Source organism: Acinonyx jubatus, chromosome B1 (assembly GCF_027475565.1).
Source record: "Acinonyx jubatus isolate Ajub_Pintada_27869175 chromosome B1, VMU_Ajub_asm_v1.0, whole genome shotgun sequence".
NCBI lineage: Eukaryota > Metazoa > Chordata > Mammalia > Carnivora > Felidae > Acinonyx > Acinonyx jubatus.
In genome coordinates, this window is record NC_069382.1 from 158732574 (window position 1) to 158751157 (window position 18584).

An 18584-nucleotide genomic window follows, 5' to 3' on the forward strand; every position below is an offset into this window, starting at 1 on the left:
TTTAAACACTACTAAAAACATGATCAATAATCAAGTCTATTCAAAACAAGAGAAAATATTCATGATTTCAAAAATTCTTATTGCCTATAGGTAGTATTATTGAAAAGCAACACAGAAAGTTGTCTATTAAAAAATAATCTATCAATGGGGGCACCTAGGTGGCTTAGTCCATTAAGGTTTGGCTCAGGTCATGATCTCGTGGTCCATGAGTTCGAGCCCTGTGTCAGGCTCTGTGCTGACAGCTCAGAGCTTGAAGCCTGTTTCGCATTCTGTGTCTCCCTCTCTCTCTACCCCTCCCCTGTGTGTGCACCCTTTTCCTCTCTCAAAAATAAGTAAATAAACATTAAAAATAAATAAGTAATAATCTGTCAAGTAACAAATAAAATTTATAATTCCATAACCTGAGAATTTTATTTTCAAAAGAAAACCAGCTACAGAGGCTACCACGGTACAAAGTACTAAGAGACTCAAACATCAGTTTCAGAAGGGCCCCTTACTCCCCACGACTACAAATAAAAAGATCTCTAACTGACACCAGTGCAGGGCCTACTTGGGTGATGTTTGTGCTGGGGGTGGGGGAGGAACAAGAATTTTTAGACAAGCTTAGGTGATCAAAACTCCAGGACTCATATATAACTTTAACAGGCCCACATTCTGACCATTCTCTTCAAAGCAAGGGGCATTTATCTGTGCACAAAGCTGGGGTGATAGTTCTGAATACCTACCTTTCTTAAAACAAAACCTTTTATTGTTAGGAAGGAAGGTTCAGATAGATAAGAGTGTCATGAAAGAAGTGAACAGGGTCTAGATCCGTGAAGCGCCCACAGTTACAGAGAAGAAGAGTAGCTGACTTAAAAAAAAAAAAACAAAAAAAAAAAACTTGAAAAGATGGGAAAATAGGAAGACATACTTTGGAGACCACCTTATTTCACCTCTGCCAAAACAGGATGGTAAGAGTTACCAATATTCGTATGTTTGTTTTAAGGCCAAGAACTCTAGCTCTAGTTCCTTTAAATCACATACGAAGATTGCCATTACTTGAATTTGTGTGCAGAGTTCCAAATCCTTGAACCTTGTTAGTAAAGATTTCAGCGAACAAAACTCCGAATTCATTTTAGGTTAAGATATATACTTGGTATCCATAACACATGAGCCACAGCTCCCTTTAAAAAAAATTTTTTTTAACGTTTATTTATTTTTGAGACAGAGAGAGACAGAGCATGAATGGGGGAGGGTCAGAGAGAGGGAGACACAGAATCTGAAACAGGCTCCAGGCTCTGAGCTGTCAGCACAGACAGAGCCCGACGCGGGGCTCGAACTCACAGACCACGAGATCATGACCTGAGCCAAAGTCGGCCACTCAACCGACTGAGCCACCCAGGCGCCCCTACGGCTCCCTTTAAAATGCACATTATGCTCTGTCTCTCTCTGTCCCAAAAATAAATAAACGTTGAAAAAAAAAAATTAAAAAAAAAAAAAAAGGGGGCGCCTGGGTGGCGCAGTCGGTTAAGCGTCCGACTTCAGCCAGGTCACGATCTCGCGGTCCGTGAGTTCGAGCCCTGCGTCAGGCTCTGGGCTGATGGCTCAGAGCCTGGAGCCTGTTTCCGATTCTGTGTCTCCCTCTCTCTCTGCCCCTCCCCCATTCATGCTCTGTCTCTCTCTGTCCCAAAAATAAATAAACGTTGAAAAAAAAATTTTTTTAAATGCACAGCTTCCCTACCATTATGCACTAGCTATGCAATGTTTGTTTGTTTGTATTTATTTATTTATTTATTTATTTATTTTTGCTATGCAATGTTTAAAAAAAATCATGGTCCTTCCTCTAACAACTATCCTTGTAGAAGCCAATATATACAGATATAGATATTGGTAAAAATCTAAGTCTTATCTAAGTATATCTAAATACAGATCTAAGTACAGACACAGGTACAAATACATAAATACAGATACTGATGTAATTTAAAAATTGTTTTCAATGTTTTTATTTATTTTTCAAGGAGAGAGAGAGAGAGGCAGAACACGAGCAGGGGAGGAGCAGAGAGAGAGGGAGACACAGAATCTGAAGCAGGCTCCAGGCTCTGAGCTGTCAGCACAGAGCCCGATGTGGGGCTCGAACTCATGAACCACAAGATCATGACCTGAGCCGAAGTCGGACGCTTAACCGACTGGGCTACCCAGGCACTCCAATACTGATGTAATTTTTAAAAATTTATTTGAGAAGAGCGTGCAAGCAGGGGAGGGGCAGAGAGAAGGAAAGAGAGAATCCCAAGCAGGCTCTGTGCTGTCAGCGCAAGAGCTGGAGGTGGGGCATTCAATCCCAGGAACTGTGAGATCATGACCTGAGTTGAAATGAAGAGTCAGATGCTCAACCAACGGAACCACCCAGGTACCCAATACAGGTACAGATACAGATACACAGATATGGATATGGATATAGACATAAAGGTATAGATACAGATACAGATATAGGTACAGATATAGATAGATACAGATATACATGATATACATGATATAGATTTAGATAGAGATATAGACAAAGATGCAGATACAGATAGAGACATATATACAGATTTAGATTTAGATCCTTACGAGGAATGCCAGGTGGGTGGTAAACCAAATGAACCTCAAGCTCATAGCTAAGCCTAGCTGATTCACAGGGCTGCTGTGAGAAAGAGCCGCACAATCTTCCACTGTAGGGGGCAGGCCCTGAAATCCATCACAAGCCAAGGCCACGCCCTCCAGAGGTGTGGCCAGCCACAGCCACAGACTGCGTGGAACTGGGGCTCCGTAGGCTGCAGGACTCCCAGACTTCCCTTCCACAGAGTTCCCCGACTCATCTACCCCACCTTCCTTCCCTCTCTCCTCCTTTCAGAGTCACGCGTACAGTGCTGGCAGAGAGCCCTAGCAGGCTCTGCGGCGTCCCCCCCTCCCCATTTTCTCCCACAGGCTTCTCCCCTAATCAAACCCTAGCGTGTTTAATCCCGTCTTACTCCTATCTTGCCGTCTGCATCTCACAGGTCAGGAGACAACATCATTAGTATGGAATTTGCCCCCAAATTTTAATTAAAAAGAAAAAAAAAGCCCATCTAATTAATCAAGAGTAAATATATGTTTTATTCAATCTGAAAAATAGCCCGGTTATTTGGAAGCTATTAGAACGAACTACAAGCAGCTCCAAGAGAGGACCTACCTAATTTCTGCGTCCCCAACACTTGGCATAGTGCCTGACACGCAATAAATAAACAGCAGATATTTGTCAAACTTGGTTGAACAAAAATGAGTACATTTCAGCTGTTTTTGCACAATGCCAAAAAAAAAAAAAAAAGAAAGGTGTGCCACGATGAAAATGATTTCCAAAACTTAACACACTTCCAAAATGTTTACGATACATATTTCTCGGTAACGGCGTCACAAATGACCTTGACCGTTGTGCGTCCTCTTGTGGTTTTTCACATTTTCTCCAATAGATATTTATTATTTTTGTATTTTTTAAAACTTGAATACAGTTAACAGGAGAGACAGGGACAGAAGCTTGGCCCAGGGGACCCACCACAGCTCACCTGGGACATAGATGTAAATGCGCCTGCCTTCGATCTCGTTTTCGTCCGTCTGAGTGTGGTTGTAATAGCAAGTGTACAGTCCCGTGTGGGCCGCCGACGCATTGACCACTTCCAGCACCGTCACAAAAAGGCCACTGTTGTTTTCTTCATTTCTGACTTCCACATTGGGGTTCTCTTCTTCAGACATGGGGTACTGCCAGCTCACTTCACTCTCCCCAAAGCATCGCAGAGAAAAGGAGGAATTCAGCTGCACGACCTTTTCATTTTCATTTGGAAGGATAGAGGGTAATGAAAGCTGGCAGGAGATTAGGCTCGGTCCTGTAAAAGGAAACATGCTCTGAATAGGATGCAGCCAGAAAGGACAGTCTCACCCAGAGAACTGACAGAAACAACAGTAGCAGCTTATACGAACAATGACCATTTCTCCGCAAAAATCCGTTAGCCTGGATGCCCATGAAAGGCCCCCCATTATAACGGCCGCTGCATCTGCCGAGAGCAGCGAATGCTCCAAAGGCCTCAACAGCACCCCCCCCCCAACCCCTAGATTCACCCGTCCAAACACTCAAATGGAGAGAGGACATGTGATCCCAATTCCATATTTTACACGGTCATGGGTGACCATAAAATATCCCAAGATGGCATAGGCTGAAGCACATACATGTTCTTTATTGTCCACACTCCCTGCGGAGGTTTCCCTTAGTAAAAAACAGGATGAGAACAGGACCAGGGAGACCGAACAAAGCACAAGGCAGGTTTGTGCTCAAGAATTACACGGTTTCCATTTCTCACGACACTCTGGCGTGCCTTCTCTCTAATGACTTCCCAGAAGCCCAAGCCGGATGATGTAGATTCTAATTTAAAAAGTAAGAATACGCAGGGGCACCTGGGTATCTCAGTCGGTTAAGTGTCTGACTCTTGATTTGGGCTCAGGTCACGATCTCACCGTTGGTGAGTTTGAGCCCCATGTCAGGCTCTATGCTGACGGTGCGGATCCTGCTTGGGATTCTCTCTCTTCCTCTCTCTGCTCCTCCCCTGATCTCTCTCTCTCTGTCACTCTCTCAAAATAAATAAACTTAAAAAAAAAAAGGTAAGAATACATGAAGTCCAAGAGTGAAAACTCTAGGTTCATCTTACAACCTAAAATTTCAGCCTAGCTGTCTCTGTCTATAGAACTGATAGAAGAGATATTATGGCTTAATTGTTCATCAGTGGCCTCTTATCTCCTTTGGAGCCCAATGTGGGAATCCCACCCAGCTTCACTTATGTGCCCAATAGGATTCCTGCAGCTTACGGCAGAAGTCGTAAGTGGATCTGGTCACCTCTGTCCTGAAGGCGGCATATTCCTGCTGGAGTTTAGAACTGCCAAACCGCTCATTTCTAACATGCCCTTATAGATAAGCCCTACAGACACTAACAGACTTAAGTTAACTCCTCAGACTAGAAAAACATTGGGTTCGTGATGAACATCTGTGACGTATAAACATCTGGATGGAAACTAAAAATTCCCAGTAAGCATTTCAGCAAATGGTCCAAGTAGTATCCTCCTGGTAGAAAAGCATTACTAAGATTACCCAAGAGTCAAACAGGCTACCAATGAGATTCGAAGGCAAAAGGCAGCTCTAAGATTTCTCCAGCAATTTAAGCATCTTCCACTTAAGACAGGTATGATTTCCTGTAAAGAAGTTTCCATTGTTTATTTCTTTTGAACACTCTTGAAGGTCTCTGATCCCCTTTACTGGAGATCCATGTCCCAGGAAAAATAAAAAACTGTGGGGAAATTTAGGCTATTATTTCTCCCACGATTCAAGGCCAGGATCACACATATGCTGAAGTTGCCACTGGCGAGCATTCTTTTTGAACTGGAATTAGTGCGATACAGCAGAAGGTCCTGGAGGTTTGTGGTCATTCTAGATAACTTCTCACAATTTTCTGCTTTCCTTCGCTCTTGTGGACTGTGTTTGCAGAGTACAGGTAATAACACTCCCAGAGCAGAGAACCTGGAAAGCAGGGCTTCCCCCAGAACAAGGAACTCGAGGAGAACGGGGACCCATACCTGTGAGGAGACAGACTAACACCAGGAGCGCCAGGTGGGAAGTCCCCATAATTCTGGAAAACTGGAAAATCAAAAGTCAAACAGAAACAGCATTAGCCAATAAAATGACTGGTAAGCCTCGTTCTTGTGCTTTGCAGTATGGAACATGTTAACAGCATCGTTTTAGTGAAAAACACCTCGATCTAAGATTCATGGCTAAAATGGTCATCGCATGGTCTGATGGGACCCCAAGATCATGCAGAAACCCCCTGAAGCTGAAACCCTTTTTGATTGCGTGTGGCTCTCGAATTCCAAAAAGCCTTGCTTTACGGTCTTAGAATGCGTCCAAGAGTGTAGGACAACTGTTCCTTTTAAGCCATTTAAATTAAGGATGTGAAACACGAGCACATCTATTTACTCAACTTCCAAACTGGAGCTGTTTTCACTCAAAACACATTGTCCTTTGCTTTGTGTTTCGCTACAGAAAGTACATGAAGCTCACATCAGCTACAAGCTGTGCAAGAGATGCTTGGGCTACAACAAATATCTCCATACTTACAAGCCTTTCTGATCTAGGGTTTGTGAAAGTCCCGCTAACCAACGTCAACTTAGACGATGTCACTCTGCCGTGCACAGACCCGGACCAGGCTCAGGCCTTGGGCTCCCGGCCCGCTTTCCCCCGGGGGCCTGCTGCACCTCAGTGGGGCTAAACAAGGCACCCGAAGCCCAGGACGTGGGAGTGGATGGCGCAGTAAAGCAGGTGAAGCAGGGAGAGGACACGGGAGAGGAAAGCATGACTGAATGCCCGTTTTTTTCCGAGGACGCAGGAAACCACACGATAAAATGCAGCAGAGACCAACGAATGATTCTCACAATCGGGTGACAGTAGCTGCAGAAACCAAGTCGTCGACTCCAACCTCCTGCCACAAAATGTGGGCAGGGGAAGTGAGAAGTGGGGAGAGAGACTGAAACTGAACGTCCAGAAGACACAAACCAGGAAAGCAGGGAAACATTAAAGAAGGATCAAGGCAGCCCCGAGGTGAAACCACCGAACAGCCTATTCTGGGCAATCCACTGAAAAGGCCCCCTTTTCCTTATCTCTTCCTTTTCATGCACATCCCACTTACCTTATTTTATCTCCCCCTTCACTGCCCACATGACATCACTGATAAAGTGATCTGACTGCAGTTAGGGAAAGAAGCGTGCACCCAAGTTTCAACTGGAGAGGCCCCGCTGAGGGGCCCGGGCAGGGGTGCAAGCTTTATGATATGCCATAAAAAAGTCACCTAAGCCTTGGCCGGGGATGTACTGGGTCCCTGAGTTGCTCAAAACCCCAAGCATGCAGTGGAAGGAGTTCATGGGATTTAACTGGTTCCATCATGGGCTTTGGAAACGAAGATGTGTGTTCACGATTCCTGATTAAATTGGCTTAAAACCAACCAACCAACCACAACAAAAAAGAGAAATTCAATGTATGCCTGTGTTAAGCGCCTGTAGTTTTGTGGGGTTTTGTTTTTGTTTGTTTGTTTGGTTGGTTGGTTGGTTGGAAAAGATCCAGCAGATGACAGCCTAGTCATTTCTGGGTGAGTCTGATCATGTATTTCTGCTTTAAGGTGACCCATATGCACAAACCGGATTTCTGCTTCACTGAATTCTACCAGGAGGAAGAAAGAGTGAAAGGCAGAATGCTGGTAACCATGGTGTGTGTAGGGGGTGGGGGTAGACGGGAAAAAAAACAATAATTCTGTTCTCTCCAAGGCAGGAATGAGAAACAACTATTTACTAAGCCAAAGCTGTCATTATGTCGTGTCTGTTAATAATAACCTAATAACTTTGAGGGACGCCTGGGTGGCTCAGTCGGTTGAGGGTGCAACTTTAGCTCAGGTCATGATCTCGCCGTTTGTAAGTTCGAGCTCCGTGTCAGGCTCCGTGCTGACAGCTCAGAGCCTGGAGCCTGCTTCAGATTCTGTCTCCCTCCCTCCCTGCGCCTCCCCCACTCGTGCTCTGTTTCTCTCAAAAATAAATAAACATTAAAAATTTTTTTTAAAAATAATAGCCTTGACACATATTTAATTTTAAGAAGGGCCAGCTGAGGCTCAGGGAAGTTTAGCAACTCACCCCAAGTCACACAGCTGGTGATAAAGCCAGAATTCTAACCCGAAGTCTATGTGACACAAAAGCCATGCTCTCTCCAATCCACCATATGGTCTCCCTCAAGGAAAGGTCAGGGTTTCAGTCTTGTGGGTCCCCTCCTTCCCCCGCCCAACACTATTTCCTAATGCAAATTGGGGCCCGGCTTTCCTTCTCTGCTCACCCCAGCGAGAGAAGTACAATTGCAGGGCTGTGAACCCAAATGCAATTTGCACAATGCTGGCTCGCTGATGGCTTCTGCGGATCCTGGCATGCGCCCGGGGGGGTGGGGGGGTGGGTTGCAGGGTTTCCTCACTGCTGTAGTGACGGGCACAGTGGGCCCCAGAGCCAGCCCGGCCAGCCTGACGTACCACAATTAGCAGGAACGGCCTGTATGTTTGTACATATAAATATCAGCCTCCCACTGATAATCCACTTAGTGAACTTCAAAGGAGCCCTCCAGAGCCAGCTTGATGTCTTGGGTTTTATCACATTTATATCCTGTATTTCTTTAGCAGGGCTTGCCAATGATGCATCTTTAAAGCATTCCCGAGCTTAAGAGAAGGGCTCGCTGCTTTTATAGGGCAGGCTCCGAGGAGCGTTTTGCCCTGGCCCAGCCCCACCAGATTTCCTTCTGTGCACGCAGATACGGCAGACCTGTTGCCAGAGAGGGTTATTTACTGACATACAAAGTGGGCAATGAAAACAGGGCCTCCGAGCCAGCGATAATGATGCGAATACTGAGAATCAACATGTGTTTGCGGCAGATTGCAAACTCCCTTCTCTGATAAACGTAGTTCTCTGGCTAGAAACCTAGGGCATTTGTGAAGTTTCATGTCGTTACTCATCGGTAACTCAAGACAATTTACTCGTGAATAATCGCACAGTGTGTGCCCTATGGGGAGGTAATGGAAAACACACGAGAGGGTGGAGGGCTCCCTGCCTATTGGTCCTGCAGTGAGACTCTCTGGGAGGCCGGCTTGCTGTTTCTGGCGCTTTTCTACCTACTCTGGGTATAAAGGCTCATCCTCAATCAGTAACCTCTATCCTGCAGCTGGCCCAAAAGTCAGATGTGTGCACGGAAGCAAGTGAGGTCACGCTCATGTCAGAGAAACCTGGCATATTAGGAGTCAGCAAGAACAAATCACTTCACGAGGAGGAACTTCATCCAAATCTGGTTTTTAAAAAATCAGAATCCCATCTCTCTCTCGTGCCAACTACAGGTTGGGTTTCAGCCTCCGACCTCTATAGCCACAACGCAAAAGAAGCAAAACCGAGAGTTAGAGAAATAAACAGGGGAAAGAGAGGTCTGTCACGTTCACTGTCAGGCTCGTGACCTGTGGTTCCTTCACACTTTTTTGTCTCTCTCCTTCTCTCAGAAGCATGATGGCAATTGCTCTGGACTAGGCTCATCCCACATCGGACACTCAGTCCCTCTCTCTGAACCTCGGGCTCTTCTTCCATAAAGGGGAACTAGTAACACCTGACTTCCTGGCTTGCCTTACTACATTATCATAAAGACTGATTTACAGAGTTTAGTCAAAAGTGCTTTGAAAACTGCAGCTATGGGGTTTTTATACGGACTCCTCCTGCAGATTCTGAAGATGTTTTAGATGACAGGGATGTCAGAGGGCTGACTTCCACGTCTACATACTGAGAAAGTCAGGCCCAGGGGTCATTCGACTTGCCCTGCATCACCTGCATAGTGGAGAAGTGGATCTAAACTCGGGTTCCGTGAAGGCCCGATGAACTAGCCAAGCTGTTTTAACAGGAACCTATATATACAGTCATGAAAACAGAAAAAGAAATCTGTTTGGAGCCGCTATTGTTTAACAACTTGGCACCTCTGTCCCTGCAAACAGAAGTGAAAGAGCCATTAAGTGAGACTCAATAATCAAAGACAACATGCTAAGCTAGAGAGTAAACAGAACACGGGCACTATTTCCGGAAGTAAGAGCATGATCTTATTCTCAGAAAGCCAGAGAGCTAGCTTCCCGATCACCAACTGCTCAGTGTAGCCGACTGCAAAGCCACTGAATACTGAATTTCACCCCACCCTAGCGTGATTAAAGGCCACAGGAGACTCTCACAGTCCCCAAAGCCACTGACGGCTATAAGATTCAAATTTCGGAGGTTCGGTTAATTTCAGCTCTAAGTTAATTCTAACTGTGAAAATTACATATCCTGCTTTTTCCCTGTGACAAATGTTCTGCTCTGTCTGGTAACATCAGCCCAGGCAATCCAAATGCTGGGCTACATTGGTGGCGTTTCATGCAGGGTGTGTTCGCCAGGATCTGCACCCCACCAGAGCCTGTTTTGTTGTTCTGATCTCTCTGAGCTCCGTCCGACATTCCGGGGATGGGTGTTGGCTGGAGTATTTTTAAGTGGGAGCATTTTACCGGACAATCTGAGCTCATAAACCTTTCTACTCTTCCTGCATCAGATATTGAACCACGGGACACTAAAATGACACTTCCTTCTGATCGCCACCAAACTGGTGTGACTCCTAATGGGATAAGCTGGGTGTAGTAAGTTTCAGGGCACTCGAACTCAAGGTCACCAAGCTCCCAACCCCCAAGGCTTCACTCATAAAGGGACATGCAACGGGTGCCTGGGTAGCCCAGTAGGTTAAGCGCCGGACTCCGGCTCAGGTCATGATCTCACCATTAGTGAGTTTGAGCCCCACTCTTGTCTGTGCTGACAGCTCAGAGCCTGGAGCCTACTTCAGATTCGGTGTCTCCCTCTCTGTCTCTCTCTCTGCCCCTCCCCCTGCTCACACTCTGTCTCTCTCTTAAAAATAAATAAATGGTTTTAAAAAGTGGGGGGGATACGCAAGTATCTGCCCAACTTCTTCACAGGTCGGCTCTGATAATCAGATGTGGTAGGTCAGTACTTGACTCATCACACAAATGCAAAGAATGAACTAAGGCGAAAAAACTACACAAAAGTCCACAAAATAAATGTGCTCAGCCCAGTGATTCTTGCCGCTTCACAGGAAAAGGAAACCAGTCATCATCTTCTGCTTGGGTCCTACCAGGCAGAAAATGCATCTTCCCGATGCCGCAACTTGCTTAGAATCTCCGCGAAGCCCATTTCCCCCCCCCCGCCGCCCCTCACCCCCAGCAGAGGGTCGTTGCAGTTCTCAAGTGCGGCCAGCAGATGACAGTGTTGGTCCAAGGACATGCGTCCCGGGGTCCACGGAGACAGATGCGGCTACAAGTTCTGTGCTAAAATATACCAAATCTTAACTTCCAATCTCTTCCTTTCTTGGGTTATACTTTTAGGTTTCGTGGTGACCTCAGTTCGGAGCCCACAGAATAGAAACAGGAATAGGGAAACTGCGGCCGAAAAAGCTTAATTGTCCGCGGGGCCCCAGGAGAAATTCGGTGAGGGACAGGCACCAGCACCGTCGCTGCGAACGAATCCGCTGGGGCAGCGGGGCCTCGGGAGCCCCGGAAAACAGCGCTGCCATCCCAGGCGGCACAGGTTCAGAGGGTTCGGCAGGAGAAGCCACTGGAGAGGAGTTCGGGTGATCCAGGGCTTTGTTTCCCCCACTCTGTCCCCGCCCCGGGGATGGCACCCACCCGCAGAAGCGACACCACCTGGGCCGCGCCGGGTGGGGACCGCGACGCCGTAGCCCGGGCCGCGCAGCCCGATTTGCCCGGAGGCCATTGTCACCCCTCGTAAACCAGCCCGGCGGGGGCCGCGACGGCCGCGCGGCCGGGAACCTCGGCTGATTGGAAACGACTGTTCCCGTGGCTCAATAGCGCAGAGTTGTAAGACAAACAAACAGCCAGGGGCCGCCCGCGCGGCAGCGGACCTTGCGCGGGGCCTCAAAACAAAAGTCGGCGGCTACCCCCTAACAGCGCCCGGAACCCTACCCCCTCCATTCCCTCCGCTTGTCCCACGCTTAATTCATTACGACGCCCCCAGCCTATCCCCAAACCCTGCCCCCTGCCCCCTCCCGCCCCTCCTGAGTCTCCCCCCACCCCGAGCCTCCCGAGCCCCCACCGTGTTGCAGGCATCTATCCGAGGCCCCCGGCAGAGGGAAGGGTGACAAGGTCAGTCGGCCCGCGGCCCTCGGGCTCAGCGCTGAAACTCCGACGCGGCCGCGGCGCGGAGAGCGGGACGGCGCGCGCTCCGGAAGGCCGCTAGAGGGCGCAGCAGCCCCGAGAATCTTACCCGGCTCGGCCGCTCGGCCGCCCGCCCGCCGGCGGCTCCGGCTCGCGGTCCCCGGACAGCGCAGCCTGCCCCGCAGCTCCACCACCTTCGGCGGACGTTCCGCACCGTCCAGCCTCCTGCCCCTCCGCCCCCACAACTGGCGCCCGCAGCTCCTCCTCCCGCCGCCCCCACGCCCTGGGCCGCTCTGTCGCCCCGGAGCTGGTGGCGACGACCGCCCGCTCGGAGTTTAGCGTCCCTGTCGGTCGCGCTCCTGGCCTCGGAGCTGCAGCGGCCTCGGCGCCCTAGGCACGACGCTAGGCGTTTGCATTGTTTTCGGCTGAGACCTGAGAGGGGGCCGGTCGGGGTGGAGGGAGAGGGGCCGGGCGGGGTGGAGAGAGAGGGGCCGGGGGGTTTAGGGTTACAGTCGTGCGCCAGCGCCTCCTATGGGCCCAAAAGCGGCACGGCCGCGGGCAGCTGCTCTCGGAGAAGGCCGCGGTGCGCTGAAACTGCGACCCCTCGTCTTTCAAGAACCCAGCTTCCCCTGCGCCCCCCTGCCCGATGGTCGCCTCTGTCCCCGCTGCTCAGCACACACTCGCGCCCGCCTGCGCCCCTCGCTTCCCTTTCTAGGGGAAAGGGAAGACTGCGGTTGGCTGGGAGGGAGCGCCCCAAGTCTAAGGTCCTCTTTAGCTACTCCAATCTATTTTTCGAGCCGATTCCTGGCTTACTGTTCAGTTTAAAACAAAAGGAAATGCCGCAGAGCCACTTCAGCAAAAGACATGGACCGGCAGAGCCTGGACTAGAGCGCAATGGGGCAAAGCGATTTGCCCAGAGCTTGCATCCCGCGCGGGACCTCCCCCCTCACACCCCGACGACTGATGCTGTGCGTGGGCCCCTTGAAGCCAGATTCAAGGGACGTTGAGAGCCCCACCTTTCAGTCACCGAGCTTTTAGCTTTTCCCCCAGAATTGCCACTCGTCCATCAGCAACATGTAACCCTGTCGCAGCTCCCCGGAGGCCAGAGGGAGTCCCACCCGCTGGAGTCTGCAGGAAGGCGCTGGCCACCACGTCCGCAGGACGCGTCCAGGCGCTGCGCGCCGCCCACGGCCGGTCCCCAGGAGGCACAAAACGGGCCCGCCTCGGCGCCAGACGCGTTTGCAGCTGGAAAGCCCGGCCCGATGCCCCTCCCCCTGTTCCCCTCCCCAGTCCGCGCCCCGGGAGGAAAGCAGACCTGGGGCCGGGAGCCAGCGTTCTGCTTCGAGTCCCTCTCGGTCCACCTAAGTTCTGGCGCAAGGGCCGAGGGTCAGCTCCCCGCTCCTTCCCGGTGTCTCCCGCCTCTACCTCCTCTCTCAGCCCCCCACTCCCACCCCCATACCCGCTCTGGGGACTCACCCAAGCTACATTTGGGTCAAACCAAACGCGAGACTGTGCAAGAGCCTCGAAGCAGGGACTAGCCAGGGTGTCAAAGCGACGATGGACGGGCCCTAGCCTGTCCGGGCGCGGTGGAAGGGCCCCCTTTATCATGGGATTGTGGCAAGAAGGAAACCAAGAGCAAAGGAAAACAACAGGGAAGGGACACGAAGCCGCAGCGCTAGGACCCTAGTGGGGCAGATGCGGGTAAAGGTGAGGGATGTTAAAACCCGAGCCAGCACGACTGCGGATGAAGTGCGCAAACCCGCAGTACCTCTCCCCTCCAGCTGCCCAGACGCCCGCTGGGCTCCGGGGGGTGTTAAGTCCCTAGAGCGGTGCGGCCGATTGTCTCCCCCGTTTGCCCGATGTCACTCTGCTCTAAAAAGCTGCCTAGTTCTGGTTGGGAGCGACTGCGGCGAGACGAGTCGGTCCAAAACGTTGAGCAATTCGGCTGCGGAGCCAAAAAGCCATTTCCCACACGGCACAGCCCAGGGCTTTTCCAGGCAGCTGGGCCGGGCTCTGGGCAGTCCGGACCTGATAAAGGCCATCCACGCTCCCTCTCCAGCCCGGGTTTGCCTCTCACCCTGAGAGATGGAGTGAGTGGCACGTTCTTCCAGGCAAGCCTTCCGAAATCCTGAGGTCTTAGCAGGGCTAAGGAAGCAAAGAGAGGGACGGGCGCTCCGGCTGCTCGAAAGACGCACAGCCGACATTCAGGCAGCCCAGCACTGCTTCCCGTCGGAGACGCCTGGCCAGAGCACTGGCAGCTCCCGCACACCTGGCCAGGCAACCCGGTTTCTCGCCCCTAGGGCAGCCGTGCTCGGGTCCCTCTTGCTCTGAGCTGGCTGCGACCCTTTTCGAACAGAACCGCTGATCCCAGTTGTTTCCGAGCTAAATGTATGCCGCCCGTTCCCCCGGCGCTGCCGGGGGAAGTTAGTCTCACAAGTAAAAGCCGATTTCCAAGGGGACAGACGGAGGAGGAGGGAGGGGCGCGAGGAGCCGGCTCCGAGGCTGGCAAGGAGGCCGGCGCAAGGACTGGAATAGACACAGGCACTGGAGAGGATGAAGCAGCGCAGGGCGAGTGCAGGCGGCGAGTGCCACGCATCCCCGCAAGGCAAGGGACCCGCGAGGGGGGTCCAGAGCTCAGGTGCCTGGAGAGAGGTGGCGAGGGCGGTTCCCGGACGATCTTTCTCTTACCTGGGAACCAAATCTCTGCCTTCCAAGTCGTCCCTAACTTCCCCAGAAGTCCTGCACTTCTCTGGCAATCTTCCTCTTTTCCTTCCTGTGGCTGGGACTGGGCAGCAGCAGAGCCCCGGGCTTTGCAAAAATGATTCCACCGAGGAAAGGGGGCGCGCAGAGACGAGTGGGGGTGGGGACCACAGCGCACAAGGAGGGCCCCTTGGAGCGCAGTTCTAAATTCCTCGAATCCCACTTGCTGGAATGCGAGGCGACGACGACTTCTTCACTCGGGGCCAAATGTGTTTGTCATTACTCCAGACCGTCTGCCCGCCCGCCTTCGCCCCCGCGCTAGGGCGCGCAACGCCAGCGCACTGCGGGGCTGGCGCCCGCTCTCCTTCTCACTTCACCGATCCTGCAAACAGCTGGGGAGTCTCCCAAACCCTCGCCCACGTCCGCGCCCCCTCTACTCCTCTCGCAGCCGCCACGGTTGTGCTGAGTCTGGCCCCGGCTCGCACCCGGCGCTGCGCCGTCCAGCAATTACGCGCCCTCGGCCGGCGCCATGTGCCCCCGGCTGCCACCCAAGGTCCGGCCCTCTCCTGCGGAGCCCTTCACGCCTCCCCTCCTCGCAACCCCTCACGCGCCCCACTCGACGCTCTCCTCCCCCCACCTCCCCCAGTCCTCCTGCCGCGCTCCACACCACCCGCTGCAGCGCTGTCCCGCCAAACCGCGGGCGAGGAATGAAAATACTCATTAAAAACCTGTCGCCTTCCAGGACCTACTGCCAAGAAGAGGGCAAACACCTCTGCCCCCACTCCCAGCATTACTTGGTGCTCGTCCCGGTATACACGGATACCACCCCCCAGCCCCAAAAGAAACCTCAAAAATGTAAGCCTAAACAATTTCTTTGGGAGACTGTAGAGTTGTTAGAAAAACACTGCTTTTTAAAAATAGGTCTGGAAAATGTGTTTTTTTTTTTTTAAATCCCTAGACTTTCGAACTCTATGGTTATCTTCCCTCCAAGTAAAGTTTATTCAAAATAAATGACTCTGGACACACGGTTGGAATTCAACTCCATTTTTTTTTTCCTCATCGCCTAAAGTTTGAGTGAAGTTACTTCACTGCTAGCCCAAAGGGCCTGATCAAGTACTTCTCTTAGAAACAAAAATCATTTTTTTTTTCTCCTTTCTTACCTTCTCCTCCTATGTCAATGCGTAATGAAAATCCTACATATGGAGTAAAAAGTATGTCCACGGCTTGCAGTCCTCTCCCGTAGTCCCCTCCTGTTTTTCTCCCTCTAGCTCCAACTGTAATGGGCTCAAAAACCGCGTTTTGTAATTGATTCAATGTTATAGTCCATCCTTCTAAAACTAATCATTTGCTCTAAGTAAATAGCTGTCAGGAAATGAAGCGCCCCCCCCCCCTTCTTTGGCCTCTTCAAAATAAAAGTTTCTCTCGAACTCCGTGCGCTCTGACTCTCCACGCAGCCAGATTGCGCCTTCGCTCTTTTGCTCTTACGCAATCAGGGGGTCCAGCCCCAACCCCCAGACTTCGACAACAACTGGGGGGCGGAGAGAGGCAGACCAGATGGGGTGGGGGTGGTGGAAGGGGGAGGTGTTGATGTTCTGCCGGGAAAGAGGTTCGTGAAAATACAAACTGCCCATCAATTCCAGAATGAGTTTGCCTCCTGACTTAGGGGGATATTTTCCTATGTTGCTATACTGCTTTGCATTCTCTTTGAAAGAGAAAAAAAGAACTCGTGAAATTGCAGTTAATGCCCAGAAAGAGTATACATCTGGAATGGAGAATGTGCCTTCTGTAGAAATTCCTAGCCCAACTGCATAGGGGGGCTGTCGAGAGAGGTCTCCCAGCGGTGGCGTCCTTACAACCTGGGGTCTTTTAGGGCAAATGCCGGGTAGCTGCCAGTCCTTAAATGGGATGCAGGCAAACTGTGGAGTCCAATATGAAGATGATGGTCTTTGTTTTTGTTTTGCTTTGCTTTGAAAACGGGTTTGAAAGAAGGTACAAAGAATCGAGGGTGTGCGTAGGTTTGGAACTTTCTCCGACAGAACGACCTTTACTCCCGCGGAAGCACTTATCTTGTCGTGCCTTTGTTTTGGGGGTTATCTAGGCGAGGTTGCCCTGGCTTCTATCACGCACACAAAAAGGCTCGGGCTTGGCGGTTCGAGGAATCACGTGCAAAAAAACCTGCCACCTCCGCGTTCAGGGAAGGTTCACCTCCGCGGGTTCCCTCCTGCCGCTTTGGGCTGACCTTACTGCCGCCCTGGGGTTGAGCGGGGCCTCAAATCCTGTGCCCAAGGCGCGAGGCAAGAGATGATACTGGGAGAGAACGATTCTGCTCGCGAAGGAAAGGGGGCGCTGACGCTCCAGGAACCAGACCGGGCCGAGTGGGGCTTCCAAGTGACGGAGGGGGGAGGGGAGCGCGCTCACCTTCCCCGCCTTCTCTAATTTTGAATTCTCCCGTAGGATTGAGGGGGTCGTTTTTTATCCCCACCCCCACTCCACCGACACTCTCGGAGCGGCCAGGGCGGCCAGCTTGAGCCTGGAACGTCGGACAGCCATCACCTCCTTCATCGGGAAGGTGGACAGGGAACAGCCGGCAGGAAAGGGTCACAGAAAAGTGCTCCGAGGGATCTCGCGCTTAACTGGGATGGGGTCCTAGGGTGTCAGGCTCGGGAAGACGCCTGGGGCTGGGCTAGGGGCCCCATTTCCCCAGCTCTTCTGCGCGCCCGCCTCTCGTGCATCTTCAGTTCGGGCGACTGCACTGCTCACTATTACTTCCACATGTTCCTTCAGGAAATCATTGAAGGCAAATATATGAACGGCCCCTTGTTCGGAATGCTAACAGGATACCGTAATGTTTGTAGATAATGAACCGGGACGCACGACCCCCAAAAAATCACAGTGCGGAATAATGGACAAGGCGGGTGCTGGCTTTCATCTCATTAATAAAAACAAGTGAAGTCGAAGTTTTTATAGCGACTACCCAAATGAATAGGAGACAAAGTAGGGAGGCTGCCCGGGAAGGCCCGTTAGGCTCTGCGAAAGGGCCCGCCCGGTCGCGTCGGGGTCTCCTGAACACAGGGCTCCCCGCCCACAAATGGTAACTTCACGGTTGATTTCAGAGATGCTTCAAGGAGCCCGAAAAGCAGGCTGGGCGGGAGTGTCTTCGGGTCGTAACTCCTCGCGAGTTTGAAGCATGGAGAACGCATGAGCAAGTGAGCAAGCACCCAGTTGTCCTTCTGGTAGTAATTACCTGCCTAATTTGAATGATGCCTTTGTTATGATCATTAACAAACATTTGCTAAAGGTTTCCATGTGTGACATTCCAGAAGGTTTAAAGGCCTGGGAGGCTGACTCCCGGGATAGCGCACCGGTGGGGGGTGGCGCAGGGAAGCAAATGGTTGGGGCATCACTTCGCCGAGTCTGGGCCGAGCAAAGACGGAGAGAGGTCAACATCTGCTTCCCCTGCAAAAGCAAAATAAACCCAGTGGTCGGGAGGAACCAAAGAGGCGGTTCGTGCCTTAAAACGCGTCCTGCCCTTGCAGCCACCACCCACCCGCGCCTCCCACGGCTCATAGGCGGGTTTGAATCTTGCCGTCCGCCCTCCGCCGCGGCTCCGAGCTTTCGGGAGAGGACGGGTCTGCCGCGTAGTCAGCCCAGGCGGTGGGGCGGGGGAGGGGGGGGCGGCGAGCCGCACTCTACCCTTGTTGTTCTAAGATCCTTCCAGATTGCTCCCTGGGCGCCCGGGGTCCTGGGTGGTCCTGGAGCAGCCGCGGGCCAGAAGTGCCGCCGGCCAAGGCGGACGACGAGGTCCTTTCTCCTCTCCCCCGGCTCCTGCCCGGGGCACCGCGGGGCAGCAGGCCACCCGGCGCGCGCCTAGCAGTGACTTTCGCGGACGTGGGCAGCTGTGCGAAGGTCCCAGCCCGCCCCCGGGTTTTTATTTTAACCTCTCGTGTCTCTTCCTTGTGGGATCATCATGGGGTTAAAAATGAGAATTTTCTCCCCAAACCGGGAGTCCGGGGTTGGGGGTGGGGGGTTGCTGAAACCTTCTGGGAAGGAGGCCTAACTCGGAGTTGAGCTGGGTCGAGAAGTTTGGGG

General features: G+C 51.7%; 1 protein-coding gene across 4 annotated transcripts in view; it reads right to left on the minus strand.

Annotated features, from left to right (window-relative positions):
* Positions 1-15850, minus strand: part of PDGFRA (platelet derived growth factor receptor alpha) — a 51311-nt gene extending 35461 nt beyond the window's left edge. The window contains exons 1-3 of one of the 4 annotated variants that reach the window (XM_015082199.3): positions 15656-15850; positions 5614-5674; positions 3561-3878 (exon numbers count right to left, since the gene is read on the minus strand). In XM_015082199.3, coding sequence (XP_014937685.1) covers positions 3561-3878; positions 5614-5662 — 367 coding nt within the window. In that variant the 5' untranslated portion in view covers positions 5663-5674; positions 15656-15850. Of the gene's footprint in view, positions 1-3560; positions 3879-5613; positions 5675-11904; positions 12045-12811; positions 12949-14483; positions 14624-15655 lie in introns of those variants that run through there. The other 3 variants (XM_015082201.3, XM_015082200.3, XM_027056780.2) reach the window with 3 other exon arrangements.
* Between the last annotated feature and the right edge of the window lie 2734 nt (positions 15851-18584).